This window comes from Callospermophilus lateralis, chromosome 14 (assembly GCF_048772815.1).
Source record: "Callospermophilus lateralis isolate mCalLat2 chromosome 14, mCalLat2.hap1, whole genome shotgun sequence".
NCBI classification, from domain to species: domain Eukaryota; kingdom Metazoa; phylum Chordata; class Mammalia; order Rodentia; family Sciuridae; genus Callospermophilus; species Callospermophilus lateralis.
The window spans coordinates 71627874-71647117 of NC_135318.1; the positions used below are offsets into that span (position 1 = coordinate 71627874).

Below are 19244 nucleotides of genomic sequence, written 5' to 3' on the forward strand. Positions count from 1 at the left end.
CCTCCGTTAAGCAGCGTGCCTTTTTGCCTTCTTTCCCCGCTTTCTTTTAAGAGTCACAGCTCTGCACTACTAGTTCTTTTTTTTAATTTGTTCTATTTAATTATACATGACAGTAGAATGCATTTTTATTCATTGTACACAGATGGAGCACAATATTTTATTTCTGTGGTTTTACATGATATAGAGTCACACTGTTCATGCAATCATACCTGTGCCTAGAGTAACGATGTCTGTCTCGTTTTACTATCTTTCCTACCCCCATGCCCTTTCCACTCCCCACACTCTCCTTTCCCCTATCTAAAGTTCCTTCATTGTTCCCATTATGGATCAGCATCCACTTATCAGAGAAAACATTTGGCCTTTGGTGTTTTAGGATTAGCTTACTTTGCTTAGCATGATGTTTTCCAACTCCATCCATTTACCTTGCCTATTTCTTGCCATAATTTTATTCACTAACAGAGTGTAAAGACACTTTCTCTGTAGTAGTCTACTTTTCTTCCTGCTATTAGTGTTTTCTTTGGTGCACATTAGATCTTTAACAACACCAGCTTAATCAAATTGGTTTGTGTCTCTTTTTTCTTTTTCTTTTTAGAATGTTTTCTACAACAGGCTGCCCCTTCTTCTCCACTGGCTTTGATTTTGAGGGATCTCTTTCCTTCTTTGCTTTCCTTTATCTCATATTCATAACTGAATTTCATCTGTTTTCTTATGAAGTAGGATATTTTTCTCTGGGTATCAACACTCCATTATCTACCAAAAGCAAATTAGATGTTACAAAGCTTTCAGCAAGCTTCGTCAGTTTTGCTGAAGACTTCCATGGGACACAGAAAGTTTGCAGTGTTTATAACACGCAAAATTTATCAAGCATCCCCAGCAAGCTCCCATTTGCCTCCAGTTACTACTAGGTTCCAGTGGCCCCTTCCTCTCAGCCCACCCACACATGCCTCACTGACTCAGTCTTTGACCTTCCAATTAAAAGCAAATAAACTGGCGGGGTACAGCAGTACATGCCTGTCATTCCAGCAGCTTGGGAGGCTGAGGCAGGAGGATCACGAGTTCAAAGCCAGCCTCAACAAAAGCAAGGCACTAAGGAACTCAGTGAGATCCTGTCTGTAAATAAAATAGAAAATTGGGCTGGGAATGTAGCTCAGTGGTCAAGTGCCCCTGAGTTCAATCTCTGGTACCCAAAAATAAACAAACAATCAAACTTTATTATGTATATTTAAGGTGTACAATGTGATGTTATGAAATACATATAGATAAAAGGTTACTACATTGAAACAGATTAGCCTATCTGTCATCTCACATAGTTACCCATATTTTTGTTTTTATGGAAAAAGCAGTTGAAATCTATTCATTTAATATTATTCTAAATACAACACATGTTGTATATTAGATCTCTAGGCTTATCATGCTGTATGTCTTTTATTTTGTGGATACAGCCTACATCTCCCTATTTCCTTCCCTTCACACTGCCTGCTCTCACCACCCTTTCCTATGCAGAAAAATTTAATTTACTCTCATTTTTCTAATCCTTTGTGTTTATACCCATAACACAATGCAAAAAAATGAAGGTCTTGTCTTATTTATCATCACTCACAGTAGAAAAGAGTGGAAAACTGTAAATATACCCTCTTCCTCTTTAGCATATCAGCTGTACTGATTCCTTCCAAAATGAAATCATGGCATTTGCAGGTAAATGTATGGAACTAGAGAACATCATGCTAAGTAAAATAAGCCAATCCCAAAAAACCAAAGGGCAAGTGTTTTCTCTGATAAGTGGATGTTGATTCCCTGGGGTGGGGGTTGGAGGGTATGGATAGGGAAGAATGAAGGCACTCTGGATTGTGCAGAGGGAAGTGAGGGGAGGAGTGGGGCTGTGGTGTTGGCAAGGACAGTAGAATGAGATAGACATTATTACCCTATATATATATGACTACTGGTGTGATTCTGTACCATGTACAGCCAGAGGAATGAGAAGTTGTGCTCCATTTGTGTACAATATGTCAAAATGCATTCTACTGTCATGTATAACTCATTAGAACAAATTTTTAAAAAATAGAAGGGAGACTGGTAGAATAGAATAAGGGTATCAGGGGGAGAGATGGGAGGTCCTGGGGAATGAAATCAATCAAACATTATAGTATTTTATTGTGTGCACATATGAATATATTATATAACAAATCCCACTGTTGTGTGTAATTATAATGCGTCAATAAAAAGGGGAAAAAATGCCTCCCTTGCAAGCTTAAATGCCACTTTCCTGCTGCTGGAGCTGCACACATCTGCAGGTTAACCAGGCTGGACATCTGAAATGCCTCACTCACATTACTGGGCTGTTGGCCCCAGTGCCTACAGTGGCCTCTCCATGTGGTTTGGCCTTCTCACTACAGGGCAACTGGTTCCAAGAAAACATCTCCTCAAAGCACAGGTGCAAAGAAACAAGGTGGAAAATCCAAGGCTTCCTCTGACCTAGCTCTGGATGTCATGCAACAGCACTGCTGCCACTCTGCTGGTCAAGCAAGGTCACTAAGGATACCCCAGATTGGAGAGGAGGGAATTTAGACTCCATCTCTCACTGGAAGGAGCAAACATTTCAATGGTCTTTCATCCAGCACATTTGATATGCTGCATATGATGCTTACTCACCTCACATTGCTTTGCATGATAGCATTTCCCTCTGGCTGCAGTCTGACCTACCAGGAGTAAAACCTCAGGCAGGAGTAAAACCTCACCCATCCCTATATGATCTAAGGCCACCTTTGATCCTATTGTGCCTAATCCCACAATGCCACCATCTCTACTGTCTTCCCAATGTCCTCATAATGTAGGGCACCTTTACATTTCAAGACAAATTCTAGCACATTGTTTCCACATCCTAAAAGTTATCTTGGGAAAGTGCTGAAAAGAGTGCACGACCTTGCCTTGCCCTTATGGTTTTCATCCTAAATTAAAGAGTTTGTCAAATCTCAGTTGATGGTGTGAAAAGACTAGTAACCTCCCTTTCCAAAACTTCCTGTCTCACATCAAGATGATCCATTTTAAACATTGTCAAGAGATTGGCATTGGTCCATTTGTGAAAAATGGGAAAGGAAGGGGAGTGCAGAAAATAAATATCACATTTCAATTTTGGATGAAGCCTAGGTTTTTCAGTATTCACCTCCCATGATGCTGCTTGCTCACTGAATCTAGGGTGGGGAGGGATAGGAGGGACCAGGTTTTTCTTTCTTCACAGAAAATGAATTAAATCAGACATATTTTTCCCTCTTCCACACAGTTGTTCAATACAACAATAGAAACTTCTGTGAAGACAGATGATCTACAGCATCGCCTGCAAATACTACTGGAACAAACTCTCCTAACTGCTTATGTCAATGTTTCAAGAGGACTTTTTGAACAACATAAGCTCATCTATAGCTTTATGCTCTGTGTTGAGATCATGCGTCAGCAAGAAATGCTAACTGAAGCTGAATGGAATTTCTTTCTCCGAGGTTCTGCAGGACTGGAAAAGGTACCTATTACACATTTGGATGGGGCATGTTATTGTAGATAGAGCCCATAAGCACATACCAGTGCTCCATGAAGACCATGGTAGCTGAAGATTATACACTTGACCTCCAGGTCAGGAGGCCCATTATTATTACCTCCAGCTAGCTGCAAAATTTTGGTAACACTTTACCTCATTATGCAACAGTGCCCTCATCTGCAGAAAAGGAATATCAGGAGTAACCAGTGAGCTGGTAGAAGTGAACCTGTTTTTAAAAGTTAACTATCTTGTAAAATAGGAAGAGCTAAAAATCCAGCAAAAGATAAGGCTTCACAGATTGGTCAATACTCTTTGTGAAATCATGACCTCTCTTGCCTAGAGATCTTTCTCACTAGAAACTATGGGGCAGTATATAATAATTTGATTGCTATCTCCTGTGATACTGTAATACAAGTTCTAAAGTTCTCTTCTTCATGATCATTCTTTTGTCTAATTTTCTCTAGCTGCTTAAACTGACCTAACTTGTCTATGTACTATAAGCCTTGCACCTCACAGAAATGAGTTCCCACCCCTTCCCTTGAGATTCCCTCTTAGCTCTACTCTAAACTCTTGATTTGGCCTTTTGTTCTCAAGTCCTGTCCTTGGATCCTGCACACCTGACATATGAACCTGTTTGCTAGGATTCAGTCCTCAGTATATCACTGAGAGGCTGGACTTGATGTTTTTATTTGACTCTCAGCATCCCATGCTCCCAAGACAAGCCCATCTAAGACCTTCCTCCCCAACTCCTGCCCATCTTGCAAACAAACATATTCTGTTAATTCTCTTTGGATGTATCTTATCTCTATACAGTTCATATGAACAGAGGACTTTTTTATATATCATAGACATACATATGTATATCATCTCATTTATTCTTCTCAATATTATTCTTTTTAATCTTTTTTTGGGGTGGGGGTACTTAGCCACTGAGCTATATCCATAGCCCTTTTGTTTATTTTTTATTTTGAGGCATGATCTCACTAAGTTGCTTAGGTTCTCACTAATTTGCTGAGGCTTGTGATCACACTAATTTGTTGAACTTGTGATCCTCCTGCCTCAGCCTCCTGAGCCACTGGGACTAGAGACATGTACCACCAAGCCTGGCTCAGTATTATTCTTGAGTAGGTTCCTGGTGTTATCTCTATTATAGGTAAGGTAATAAGGAAGGCCCATAAAGGTTAAGTTACTTTATCATAGCAGCCTCGTTTACAGTTTTCTCATGTAGAGGTTTGAAGGATTTTCCAGAATCACACTAATGCATGGCAGGGTCTGATTAGTCCAAGCTTCCAAAGTCCTTGCCCATTTCAGTATCAGCTACTGCTTTTCATGAGCAGTATATTTTGAAAAGGAGTTTAAAATATGTTTTAAATATGAACAAACTAGAAACCTAAAATTACCCATAAATCATCTTTCCTATAGCCTATTTGTACTTCACATATTTGTCACATTTTGGTAATTCTCAGACTATTTATTTTTATTATATCTGTATGGTGATCTGTGATCACTGACTTCTGATGTTACTATTATAATTGTGTTGAGATGCCACAAACCATGCACATAGAAGACAATGACTTCTTCACTGTCCAATTTCTCTTGCTCTCCTTGGGTCTCCTTAAGTTTAGAGAAGAAGGCATGTTGAAAGCAAACACAGGCCAAAAGCTAGGCCTTTTACACCAAGCAGTAAGTGATACTATAAATGCAAAGAAAACGTTCTTGGAGGAAATTTAAAGCAATACTCTAGTGAATACAGAAAAATTATATGTAGATGGATAGATAGATAGATAGATAGATAGATACACACACACACACACACACACACACACACACACACACACACACATATGCAACCTTACTGCTCGTATGGCATATATCAAACTAGCCACAACATTCCCAGAGCAAGACGCCAGCTCTTTTCAATTTGCTGAAGATCAAGAAAGATGAGGAAGCTGCAGAAGAAAAGTTTGAAGCCAGCAAAGTTTGGTTTATGAAGTTTAAAGAAAGAAGCCACCTCCACAACTTAAAAGTACAAGGCAAAGTAGGTGTGACTATAGAAGTGCAACAATTTATCCAAAAGATCTAGCTAAGATAATTGATGAAAGTAGCTACATTAAACAACAGATTTTCAATACGGATGAAACAGCATTCTGTTGGAAGAAGATGCCATCTAAAGCTTTCATAGCTAGAGAGAACTCAATGCCTATCTTCAAAGATTCAAAGGCAGGGCTGACTCTTGTTAGGGGCTAATGCTGGTAATGGTTTTACATTGGCCAATGCTCAAAAATGCTACGGCAAATAAGAATTATACTCTATCTACTCCACCTGTGCTTTATAAATGGAACAACAAAATACAGATAGCCTGATTTACTGCATATTTTAAGTCTGCGGCAAAACTTACTGCTGAGGGGGAAAAAAGTATTCCTTTCAAAATAATATTGTTCACTAGTAATGCACATACTCACCCAACATTTTTGACAGAGATTACAATATTAATGTTTTCATGTCTGCTAACAACCACAGATCAAGAAGTAATTTTGACTTTCAAGTCTTATTACTTAAGAAATAAATGTTATAAGACTACAACTACCAGATCTATCTACCTCTAATAGACCTGGGTAAAGTAAATTGAAAAGTATTCAACATTCCAGAACCCATTAAGAACATTTGTGAAATGTGAGAGGAAATCAAAGTAGCAACCTTAACAGAAGTTTGGAAGACATTGTCTTCATCTCACATGGATGGCTGACTTCAATGGTAGAGGAAACTGCAGATGTGGTAGATATAACAAGAGAACTAGAATTTGAAATGGAGCTTAAAGATTTGGCTGAATTGCTGCCATCTCATGATAAAACTTTAACAGATGAGGAATTGATTCTTGTGGCTAAGCAAAGAAAGAGGTTTTTTGAGATAGAATCTACTTCTGGTAATCATGTTTTTGACATTTCAAAATAACAACAAGGGATTTAGAAATATAAATTAGTTTATAGAGAAGCAGTATAGGAGGGACTCTAATTTTGAAAGAAGTTCTACTGTGTATAAAATGCTGTCAAATATCATCATATAATATAGAGAACTCCTTTGCAGCAAACTTCTTTGTTTTCTTATTTAAAGAAATGAAGTTAGGCACAGTGGCACAAGCCTGTAATCTCAGGTACTTGGGAGACTGAAGCATAAGAATCACAAATTTGAGGCCAGCCTCAGAAATCTAATGAAATCTTATCTCAAAATAAATAATTAACCAAACTTTCCTATGTACACATATGAATATACCATAGTGAATTTCACCTTTATGTAAACCCATGATGTGCTAATTTAAAAAACTGTAAATAGAAGAAACATCAATAGAGTAGAAGAAAAGGAACAGGAAGGGAGGAGGAGAGGAATAGATGACATATCAGGGACTGAACTGGAACAGATTATATTGCATACTTTTTGTAATTATGTCAAAAGTAACCCCAATATTATGTATATCTATAATGAACTAACAACCCCAACATTATGTATATCTATAATGAACCATAAAAAGATTGGGGATGTAGCTCAGTGGTAGAGAAGAAGGGAAGGGGAGGGAGGGAGGGAGGGAGGAATTGACACAGCCACTCCAGCCTTCAGCAACCACTACCTTGATCAGTCGCAGCCATCAACTGCAAGGCAAGATCCTCCACCAGCAAAGAAACTATAACTTGCTGAAGGCTTAGGTGATTGACTGCATTTTTAGCAACAAAGTATTTTTAAAGTATTTAAAGTATTTTTAATACTTTGTTGCTGAAGTATTTTTAATACTTCATGGTATGTACATTATTTTTTAGACATGATGCTATTATACACAATAGCATAGCATAGCATAGCATAATCATAACTTATATGCATCAGGAAATCAAAAAATTCATGTAACCCAATTTATCCCAATATTTATTTTATTGCAGTGATCTGGAATTGAGCCTGAAATATCTCCAGAGTATCCAAAGTACTCCTGTATAGTTTCTTTTTTAAGAGAATTAAGTCTTCCAAAACTGACTGTGGTAATAATGGTAGCAACATATCTGTTAATATACTAAAATCATTGGATTATATATTTTAAATGAGTGAATCATATGACATGCCATTTTTATCCAGTAAATCTGTTTTTATACATTCAGGAAACTCTCAAAGAACTAGTTTAAGTCTGTAATCACAGCTGTTTCTCTCTTTTTTTAACTATTTACCCACATGTAAGTGCTTCATAGAATGTTGCCAGATTACATAATAATCTTCCTAGAGATGTCTAGGACTGAAATAATTAGATATGAACTCAGTAATGTTATATTATTACTTGTCAAGAACAATCCATACTATGTATGTACCAGATCAGCATGGAAATCCATTGAGTGGGGAAATCTGGTGTCTGGGAACTTGGCAACCCTGCTGTAAGATGGCCCAAATACATGTGAACTCCCACCAGCTCTACCAAAGATCCCACACAGCACTGAAGATGGAGTGACCTGCTACAAACATCAAGCCACACAGCCTCTCAGAGATGTCTGTGACCTGCCAAGATACCAGCTAACCTGCTGACTGCAAGATAGCATGAAGCAATACTCCACCCCTGAAACCTTATCCCTGTCTTTGATGTACCCCTTTAAATAAATCCCAGTAGCCAATTTATTTATTTATTTATTCTAATTTGTTACATATGATAGAATGCATTACAATTCATATTACACACATAAAACACAATTTTTCATATCTCTGGTTGTACAGAAAGTATAGTCACACCATTCGTGTCTTTATACATGTACTTAGGGTAATGATGTGTGTCTCATTCGACCATCTTTTCTACTCCTATGCTCCCTCTCTTCACCTCCCACCCCTTTGTCTTATCTAGACTATACAGATTTAATGCAATTCCAATCAAAATCCCAATGACATTCCTCATAGAAATAGAAAAAGCTATCATGAAATTCATCTGGAAAAATAAGAGACCCAGAATAGCTAAAGCAATCCTTAGCAAGAAGAGCAAAGCAGGTGACATCACTATACCAGACCTTAAACTATACTACAGAGCAGTGGTAACAAAAACAGTATGGTATTGGCACCAAAATAGACCTGTAGACCAATGGTAAAGAATAGAGGACACAGAGAAAACTCATGTAATTACAATTATCTTATATTAGACAAAGGTGCCAAAAACATACATGGGAAAAAAGATAGCCTCTTCAACAAATGGTGCTGGAAATCCATATATAACAAAATGAAATTAAATCCCTATCTCTCACCATGCACAAAACTCAAAGTGTATCAAGCAAGGACCCTGGAATTAAATCAGAAACACTGCATCTAATAGAAGAAAAAGTATGCCCAAATCTTCATCATGTTGGATTAGGCCCCGATTTCCTTAATAAAACTACTTTAGCACAAGAATTAAAATCAAGAATCAATAAATGGGATGGACTCAAACTAAAAAGCTTCTTCTCAGCAAAAGAAACAATCAGTGAGGTGAATAGAGAGCCTACATTTGAGGAGCAAATTTTTACCACACACACACACAACAGATAGAGCACTAATCTCTAAAAACCCAAATAACACAGGAGCCATTATTTTTATTTTAAAAAATTTTTAATTGATTTTTAAAAAATAAATGGCAGCAGAATGCATTACGATTTTTATTACATATATACAGCACAATTTTTCATATCTCTGATTGATGTTGACACCAATTCGTGTCTTCATATATGTACTTTGGATGATGATGTCCACCACATTTCACCATCCTTGCTAACCCCCTGACCCCTCCCTTCCCCTCCCACCCCTCTGCCCTATCTAGAGTTCATCTGTTCCTTCCATGCTCCCCCTCCCTACCCCACTATGAATCCACCTCCTTATATCAGAGAAAACATTCGGCATTTGTTTTGTTTGGGATTGGCTAACTTCACTTAGCATTATCTTCTCCAAAACCATCCATTTACCTGCAAATGCCATGATTTTATTCTCTTTATATTGCTGGGTAATATTCCATTAGGTATATATGCCACATATTTTTTTATCCATTCATCTATTGGAGGGCATCTAGGTTGGCTCCACAGTTTAGCTATTGTGAATTGTACTTCTATAAACATTGATGTGGCTGTGTCCCTGTAGTATGCTGTTTTTAAGTTCTTTAGGTATAGACCGAGGAGAGGAATAGCTGGGTCAAATGGTGGTTCCATTCCCAGATTTCCAAGGAATCTCCATACTGCTTTCCATATTGGCTGCACAGGAGCCATTTTCTAATTGTTCAGCTCCAGCTTCTGTGTTGGCTAGGTCTATCAGGTGCTACAAGCTTCCTTTAAAAATATTTTTATGACTCTGTGTCTTTTGTTCTTCACTAATTATTTCTGACTCATCTTCTCCTGTGGCTTCTACCCTCCATGGGCAGGAAGAAGGACCCCTGAGCGAGGTGCTGGCCACCTCCCCTTAGTTATTTGTTTTGGTATGATATTGCTCACTACTCAGCTTTCCTCACCTTCTAGGTAAGATTATTCAGAATCTATTTTGGACTCTAGTTCTATAGAAAAAAATCATTAACCATAAGAATATTTGTGAAGTTGAGGAAGACTGGTGTAAGATGTTGGAGAAGAGCCCAGAAATAGGCTTTTAACAGATTTAATTTTAACCCTTCACCAGATCAACTTTGTACTCTGCAAAAGTCAACCTGAAAAGTTTTTGTCAGCTGTACTTCTATACAGAGGTCTACTATATCTTATTAGTTGTCCCAGAGAAATGGTTATTTTTAACATACTATTGTAGCTTGAATTTTCACTTAAACAAGGTAAAAGAGCATTTTATTATTGTCTTTGTGAATTATTATTGTTTTTTTCCTGTCCTCTGGTAGGATCGCCCTCCTAAGCCTGAAGTTCCCTGGTTATCTACTGCCATGTGGTTTGCATGCTGTGACTTAGAAGAGTCATTTCCAGTTTTTCAAGGAATTACACAATATATATTTTTGCAACCTATTTCCATATGCTTAGGTAATATGACAAAAAAAGTCTGCTGTAGGGCATTTGTAAACAGACTCTTGAATCCTAGCTTTAATATCTCCTGTAACCCTCTTCTGAAATGTGAATGTTTTCTACTAGGAAATTATTCACCTTTAAGAAACTGAATTAACTGTTTTCACAATTTCATGAGTTCAATGTTTGGCCCATCGATTTTCAATATTTTATCTTTACTATTACACCCCTTTTAAGAATATAGATTTAACTGTAAATATTGCTTTGGCTGCATCCCATAGATTTTTAAAAAATTTTTTATTTAAGGATAACATACATACAGAAAGAATATAAAAACCAAAATCATACAACTATCACAAACCATATATACTCATGAGCCATGACCCAAATCAAAAAATAGAACGGTACCAACATCCCCAAATCCCCCCATACTGCTTTTTCCCCACAGAAAACAACTGCTCTGAATTAAAACCTTCTATATTGTTTTCCCAACAAGTCTCAATATGTAGTTTTTCAATTCTAAAAGTATACTTTTTATTTCAAAACCACTTAGTATTGGGGATCATATTCTTATTGTTTACAATCCAGTTATATTATGGAAATTATATTCATAGTTTTCATGAAATTGATTCTTTGTAATTATTTAGACTTTTTTGCTGGTACATGTTCAGATGGTACATTTTCATTTCTATAACTATTCCATGTGCATCATTTCTTGGATACAAGTTTCTATATATAACATTTAGCTCAAACTTATTAATTATGATGTCTTTTTCTGATTTTTTCTCATGCTTGATCTGTCAAGCATATGACAAAGAGGGATATTTCTGTTATCTTGTGGAGATTTTTGGAGAGTAGAGGCAGGGTCTTTTTTTTTTTACTTCTTTCTTGACTTTAAGTGGATCATCCATACTCTTATTTATTTAGGCCCCCTTACTAATTTGAAATTTTATTTGTAATTTTATGATAATCACTCATGCTTCTAATATGATCTTTTAAAATTACCAAATATACATTTATTTAATTTTAGAGTCAAAACATTCAAATTAAAGCTTTTAAAATTGTGTTTCCAGGATCTTTTAAGACTTATATTAACTCAAGCCAGTTGGAAGACTATTTTGAATTTCAAAAGGAAGACCAATCCATGAGAGAAAAGGAGGCCAGACTCCTGGAATATTGGATCTCAGAATTGAGTTCTTTCCACAAACTAATTCTTATTAAATGTTGCAAAGAAGAAAAGGTAGGGTTTTTTTAATTAATTAAAGAACTGTTATAATTGTTTCTACTAAAGCTCACCAGTCAGTTATGATCCATAAGTTTGTTTGAGACTAACAATGGCCAGGCCTCTAAAAAATAGAGACTCTGTATTATTACTAGAACATGTTATTTTATACAGAAGATAATGAAAGAGAAGACTAGAGAGCCATCCAGGAACTTCATTATCACTTACCTATTGTGCGCTGTTAGGGAACTTATGCCATCTGCATAAATGGTACAGGAGTCTGTTGGAGGCTTTAACAGGGAATTAATCTTAGCAACAATGGGGAGGAAGCATTTGAAGGGTATAAAACAAGTCACCAGACATATTTGAAAACTATTGAAGTAGTCTATGTAAGAAACTGTGGCAACCTGAAATAAGACACAAGTAGTAGATTAAAGAGATGGAAGGGGATGTGATGAGGTGACTGGTGTGGCTCACATTTTTCGTTTTGGTGCCAGTATAGATAGTGGTACCAAGAACTAAGCAAACATAAAAAATATGTATAGAAAGATGTCATTGAGTCTACAGTGCTTGTCAGCTATCAGGGACATCTTCTTTGCAACATTTAATAAGAATCATCAGCATTGAGTTGAAAAGTAAAACTATTGAGGTTGTTGGGACTGTAGAGGAATAATACACAGTAGAATAAAGGCTCAGGTGTACAAAGAGTGAAACTCTGATGAGAACCAACTTTCAAGAGGCACAGAGGAGGGATGAAGGGCTTTGAGAAGGAATGAGTCACATGGGCAGAAAAAACAACAGGAGAAAGAAGTGCTACAGGAGTCAATTAGGTATGGAATTTCAGTACACAAAAATTATCAACAAAATGAATGAAGTATTGCAGATAGTTCCAGTTTTTATATCTCTAATTTTATTATTCTAAATAAATTATATTTATTTACCTGCTAAGAACCCAAATAGTGAAGTTGGGAGGCACTGGAAGAAAATGGAAGCTGATTCTTTGGGGAGACAGATAAGAGCAGGAGAAGGGAGAGAGAGAGAGAATTAACTGGAACTAACTGGAAAAGGCCAAAGTGTAGTTGGCAAATATTAATACATCTTTGAAGAACTTTTATTTGTCTTCACAGGAACATAGAAAATAGGTTATGGGGTTGACCTGGGATACATATGATTGCAATAAAAGTATAGAAGATACAAGTCCATTGAGAATGTTGGTAAGAGAAGTTCTGGGAAAAGCAAGAGATAAGAAAGCACTTATAAACAGAAAAGGAAATTTCTTTGGAAGCAGATAAAGTTGGACTAGAGGTGTAGAAGGTCTGGAAGAATAGAAGTGGTTGTGATGCAAGTTGAGCTTAAAATTTCTAATGTGGAACAGTTCTAAGTAAAGAAAATGTCCTGAGGTTGGCTGTGAGTGTGGGTGACTGTTCATGAGATAGATGATATGCCCTGGAGTTAGAGGTCAAGAAACTGAGATTGGTATGGTGAATGTCCACATGGACTCTGAACCTCCCATGGACTCTGATGCTGTCAGGAGAATGCCTGGGACACAGTGGTAAATCATTTACATTTTGTTCAATGAACAGACATACAACGAACCAAGTGAAACACCTTCATTGAAAATGAAACAGTAGCTACCAGACTGCATGGTGATGAAAATGAGAGAATTACTAGATGGCATGAGTCCCAAAGAAAAGGAAGCTTTAGAGATAAAACCATGAGAACTAAAAAATTCTGGACTATGAGAAATTTTGCACTCATTTCTTTAGCCACCTATTTTGTTTAATGTTTGCTTATTAAGAGAAAAAAAAGATAAAGGATGAAGATTTTAGGTTACAAAATATTTAGGAGACAAATCACCTAATCTCTATGTATAAGTTTTATTTAGATTTGATTAAACATACAGTTATTTAAGCATATATACACATACAATTTAATATCAGAGAAAAGTGAATACTGCCTATATATTTGGTGATATAAAGGAACTGTTAATTTTTAGATGTGATTATAGTACTGTGGTTATGGTTTTTAAAGTCTTTATCTTACATAAATATTGAATTACTTAAGGATAAAGTGATATCATGCATGATATTTGCTTTAAAATAATCCTGAGGGCTTAAGGAATGGGTGGATACATCAATGAAACCATGATTGGGCATACCTTAACAAATGTTGAAGTGAGGTAAAGTATAAGTTTTATTATTCTTTCATTTTATACACTCTTAAAAATTTCCATAATAAAATGTGTTTAATTCCTAGTCATATCCTTCTACAACTGGGTTCTCTAGCAACATGTCATAGGACAGCTCTCCAAATATGATCAAAGTTATAAATGTTAGACAGTTATACCAATTCACAAAAGGTTAATTGAAAACTCTTAAACCAATGCACTCAACCTAAAATCTTATGGGTTATTCTACCAAACAAAACTGGCTTCAAAATTAACACGGAGGAGTCAAGGAAACAGATTAGGTTTCAGAAAATAGAGTTAGACACTTGTTCCAGAGAAGCCAGGAACTAAATGAGTCAACACTATTGATGGGATCACAATGAAAAGACAATTCAAGTATGGCAATGTCATACCAGCCTTACTTCTTCCCAATTATATTTAGAACAACTTGCTAAAGAAATTGCAGTTTGAGAATAAAGAATCAAATTTAGTTTCAAAACTGAAGATCTAGATTCCTATCCAGAAGCAGAAACTTAAAACAAAGATAAGATCTCAGTGATGAGGGATTTCAATGTACTCAGCCTGTTTTCCCAGAGCTGTTCCCAAGCAGGTCAGATGATCCTATCTAATGGAGTCACTGCTTCTTTGAGAGAGAGAGAATACAGGTGGCTTCCAGGAATACTACAGTCTTGCATGTGCATGTGCACCCCCCCCCACATACACACACACATATAATACAGAAGTAGAATAAACATTCTAAACACAGAGATGAAATTCCATTTTGTAAAAAAATGTCTTAGTAAAATGGTGGTAGACTTATTAGAACTGCATCAGAAAATAGAATGACTATCATCTCAACAATTCTTTTTTAAAAAAATATTTATTTTTTAGTTGTAGTTGGACACAATACCTTTTTCCATTCATTTATTTTTATGTGTTACTTAGGATCGAACCCAAGGCCCTGCATGTGCTAAGCGAGTGCTCTACACCTGAGTCACAATCCCAGTGCCATCAACAACTCTTTATTTAGTATAAATATTATTGACACCTACCAGGAAAATTTTTACACATTTGAACTGGCATGAGAAAAAAGAAATTATCATTTAATTCAGAATGACAGAGAATAGTTTATTACTACAGAATAAAAATAAGGAAAATCTTCTACACTGGTGTTCTCAAATTTCAATATGCTTCAGTCACCTGGGAGATTTATTAAAACGCAGATTGCTGGGGACTGCCCTCACAGAGTTTCTATGTCTGGAATGAGACCTAAGAACTGCATTTCTGACAAGTTTCCAGGTACTGCTGCTGATAAGCCCGCAGCCATATTTTATTTATTTACTTTTTAGTTGTAGTTGCACACATTACCTATATTTTATTTATTTATTTTTATGTAGTACTGAGGATTGAACCCAGGGCCTTGCATGTGCTAGGCTAGCCACCAACCCCAGCCATGTTTTTAAAACCACTATTTTGATGTAATTAAATATATATAGGAAGAAACAATTATTCTTGAAGTAATTAGAGGGGTGAAGAACATCAGGATATATGTCATGACCTACAGCATTATTAGTTTCCAAGTTTAGATTCACCAGGAACTCTCTCCTCCACAGAACTAATGTTTTAATCCAGTCTTCCTTCACCTAAGTAAGGTGGAAATTTGAGATCCAGTTTCCTCTTACAAAAAACTATAGTGTCACCAGGATTGCCAAGGATGAATTCTTCTCAGAGAAACAATTGCAAGGTTTTCCCAACTTGGGAGATACCAATTGGAGGAATACACCTTTAAATCCTTGTTGTGAATTCTGCTATGTACTGATTGTTTATTTAAGCAAAATACCTCATGAAAGAAAAATTCCCCACCACATTCTCATCAATGCATGGTACTCTGCTTGCTAAACAAAACAAAACAAAACAAATATCTGCATTTTAGAGGCTAATCAAGAGTTACTTGAAAATGTTAAAAATGTCAGTTAAGCTGTTGTAGATATATTCTCTGATCGTGTGTAAGAAAGACCCTCAAGAGTTTTTTTTTCCAACAGCTTTATTGAAGTATAATTCATATAACATAAAATTTACCCATTTAAGATGTTCACTTTAACGACTTTTAGTATGCTCACAGAGTTGTGCATCATTGATAAATCAATTTAGATCATTTTCATTACCCTGAACTATCCATTGTCATTATTGACCAATGCCATCGGCACCAGCCCCAAGCAACCACTTCTACTTTCTATCTGTACAGATATGCATACTCTGGCTTTTTAAATTTATTATTTCATTTAGCCTAATGTTTTCAGCATTTATCCATATTGTACCACATGTCAGTATTACATCCTTTTTTATTGAAAATAATATATGATAACATGGATATGCCACATTTTGTTCTTCCCTTCAACAAATGATGCACATTTGTGCTGTTTCCACCTTGTGACTATATGAGCCATACTTCCTCCCAATTATACTCTTTATACCCATTAGTACCATAATAGGTATAAACATTTAAACATTTTGTACAAGTTTTTGTGTGAAATGTGTTTTAATTTCTCCTGGATATATACCTCAAAAGTGAAATGGCTAAATCATATGGTAATTCTGTTTAACTGAGGAGCTGTAAAGAGGCTACACCATTTTACCTTCCAACAACTATATATGAGAGTTCCAATTTTTCTGGATACTTGACAACATTTGTTATTACCTGTCTCTTTATTAAAGTAATATTTCTATATCCATAGTTTTAATTTTCTGGGGTTCCAGTTACCCAAAGTCAACTATAGTCTAAAAACATTAAATGGAAAATTCCAGAAATGAAAAATCACAAATTTTAGGTTGCACATGGTTTTGGGTATCATGACGAAATCTCACACTAGCATTACACCCTTCTTGGGATATGAATCATATCTTGGTCTAGTTTATCCATGCTGTATACACTACCCACCCATTAATGGCTATCACTTAGTAACCATTTCAGGTATCAGACATATTGACTCTATAACACTGACAGTTTCAGGCATACTGGGGGATGTCTTGGAACATATCTTCCACAGATAAGCGGGGACTACTCAATTGCCATCCTAGGGAGTATGAGGTGATATCTTGTAGCTTTGCTTTGCATGCTCCTAATGACTGCTGATGGTGACCATCTTTTCTTGTGCTTATTAGCTATTTGTAGAAATGTCTGTTCAGATCCTTTACCATTTTAGTTATATCATTTGCTTTTTATTGTTGAATTACAAGAGTTCTTTATAAATTTTAGGTATGATTTGCAAAAATATTTCCCCATTCTGTGTGTTGTCTTTTTCCTTTCTTTATAGTGTCCTGTGAAGCTCAAACATTTTCTAATTTTGGTGTCCAGGTTATTTATTTTCTACTTTTATTGATTGTGCTATTGTGTCACATCTGAAAAGCCTTTGCCTAATTCATGTGAGGTTGTATCTCACATGCTAGGTGAGGATGTGCCATTATACATCCTAATTTATATGGGTAAGCACCTGAACACCTTTTCCCAGGTGACCGTACAAGGGAAATATGATCCTAGGCCATAGCTCTAGACCAGGTTAGGATACTCCTTCACTTCATCTCTTCAGGTAGACTTTGTATTAGTTCATATCATCACAAGAAGAAGGATGAACACAAATGAGCTATTTTGAGAGAGACCAAACTCACATAACCTGTATTGTAGCATATTGTTATGCTGTTTATTATTAGCTATTATTAATCTATTAATATGCTAATTTAGAAATTATTGTAAGTATGTGTTATTGTAAGTATGTATATATAAGAAAAAGCATAGTATACAGAGGGTTGAGTAATATTCATGTTTTAGGCATCCATTGGAGGTTTTAGAATATATCCCTGGTAGATAAATAGGGACTACCATAAATAGAATGATGAGGAACTTCCCTCTTATCCAACAGTTCTTCTTGCTTGTGAAGTCATGAGAACTATGTCAACAGATATTGGTATACAAATCCACAGATTATGTCCATAAAAAGAAGTCTACCAATCACAAAAGATTAAGTGCTGAAGTATAGAGCCACCACCACCAGAAGTCAAAGTGGAAATTTAGGATAAAACTGTGAAGGAACCTCATCCAACATACTATTTTTTAGATTTTTTTTCTTTTCAACTTTCAGGTGGTTTTTGCTCTTACAGAATTTGTGATAGAAAATCTTGGAAAACGGTTTATAGAGCCACCACCTGTGGACCTGCCAACCCTATACCAAGACATGTCATATAACACCCCCCTGGTGTTCATCTTAAGCACAGGCTCAGATCCCATGGGTGCATTTCAGAGGTTCGCCCGGGATAGCGGGTATTCAGAACGGTAAGGTCACATTGTGCAGTTTTTACCTCTTTGTTAATTTGTCTTTGTTCTTACCTACTGTGGAGCATGAACACTACCATTCCAGTATTTCACTAAAAAAAAAAAAAAAAATTAAGATGTGTTAATATTTCTCTATGTATATTATTAAAATGGAATAAAAATTATAAAAGCAAGTATAAACTTCATTTGAGCATAATGATTGTTTTAAGTCTTAAAGTATAATAATGAAATTGAACAGTGATTGAAACGTTTTTAGTATTTAACATAATTTTTTTGCAATAATGGGGATTAAACCCAGGGGTGCGTTACCATTGAGCTACATTCCCCAAACCTTTTTTATTTTTTGTTTTGAAACAGGATCTCACCAAGTTGCCCAGACAGGCTTTAAACTTGTAATCCTCTTGTTTCCACCTCTTAAGTAGCTGGGTCTTTCTCATGATAGCTTTTAGTTCTGATGCAACCTGGTCCCAGGACTAAAAATTACAGGAGGATGAAAGATCCAGTCTCTTCATTTGGAGCTTATGGTCTGCATATAAGTATATGTATATGTGTGTATATATGTACACACACATACACACATATAAACACATATATTATTATATGTTTATATATTTATATATATGTGAATGTGGTCTCTCAAAATATCTTATATATACAAATATAATATGTAGTATATATGTGTGTGTATATATGTGGGCATATATATGTATACATATACATGTGTATGTACACACATATGTTTAAATGTATATATGTAATAATATATAAATAATATATTTAATATATTTTAGTATAGTCAATATATATTTAAAATATGTGTGAATATATAATATATGTGTGCATATATGTACACACATATGTTCATGCATATATGTATGTATATATGTATACACACATATATATTTTTTAATAAGGAATTGACTATGAAGTCCCAAAAGCTGGAGATTCAGAAGAGTTGATAATGTGTAGTACCAGTCTGAGTCCAAAAGCTTGAGATCCAGGAGAGCTGTTGGTACAAGTTCCAGCCCAAAAGT

General features: G+C 35.8%; 1 protein-coding gene across 1 annotated transcript in view; it reads left to right on the forward strand.

The window, feature by feature from the left end:
* Dnah6 (dynein axonemal heavy chain 6) overlaps nt 1-19244 on the forward strand; it is a 253675-nt gene that overhangs the window by 198488 nt on the left and 35943 nt on the right. The window contains exons 61-64 of the mRNA XM_076832916.2: nt 3278-3511; nt 10377-10512; nt 11568-11734; nt 18020-18210. Of these exons, the coding sequence (XP_076689031.2) occupies nt 3278-3511; nt 10377-10512; nt 11568-11734; nt 18020-18210 (728 nt within the window). The remainder of the gene's footprint in view (nt 1-3277; nt 3512-10376; nt 10513-11567; nt 11735-18019; nt 18211-19244) is intronic.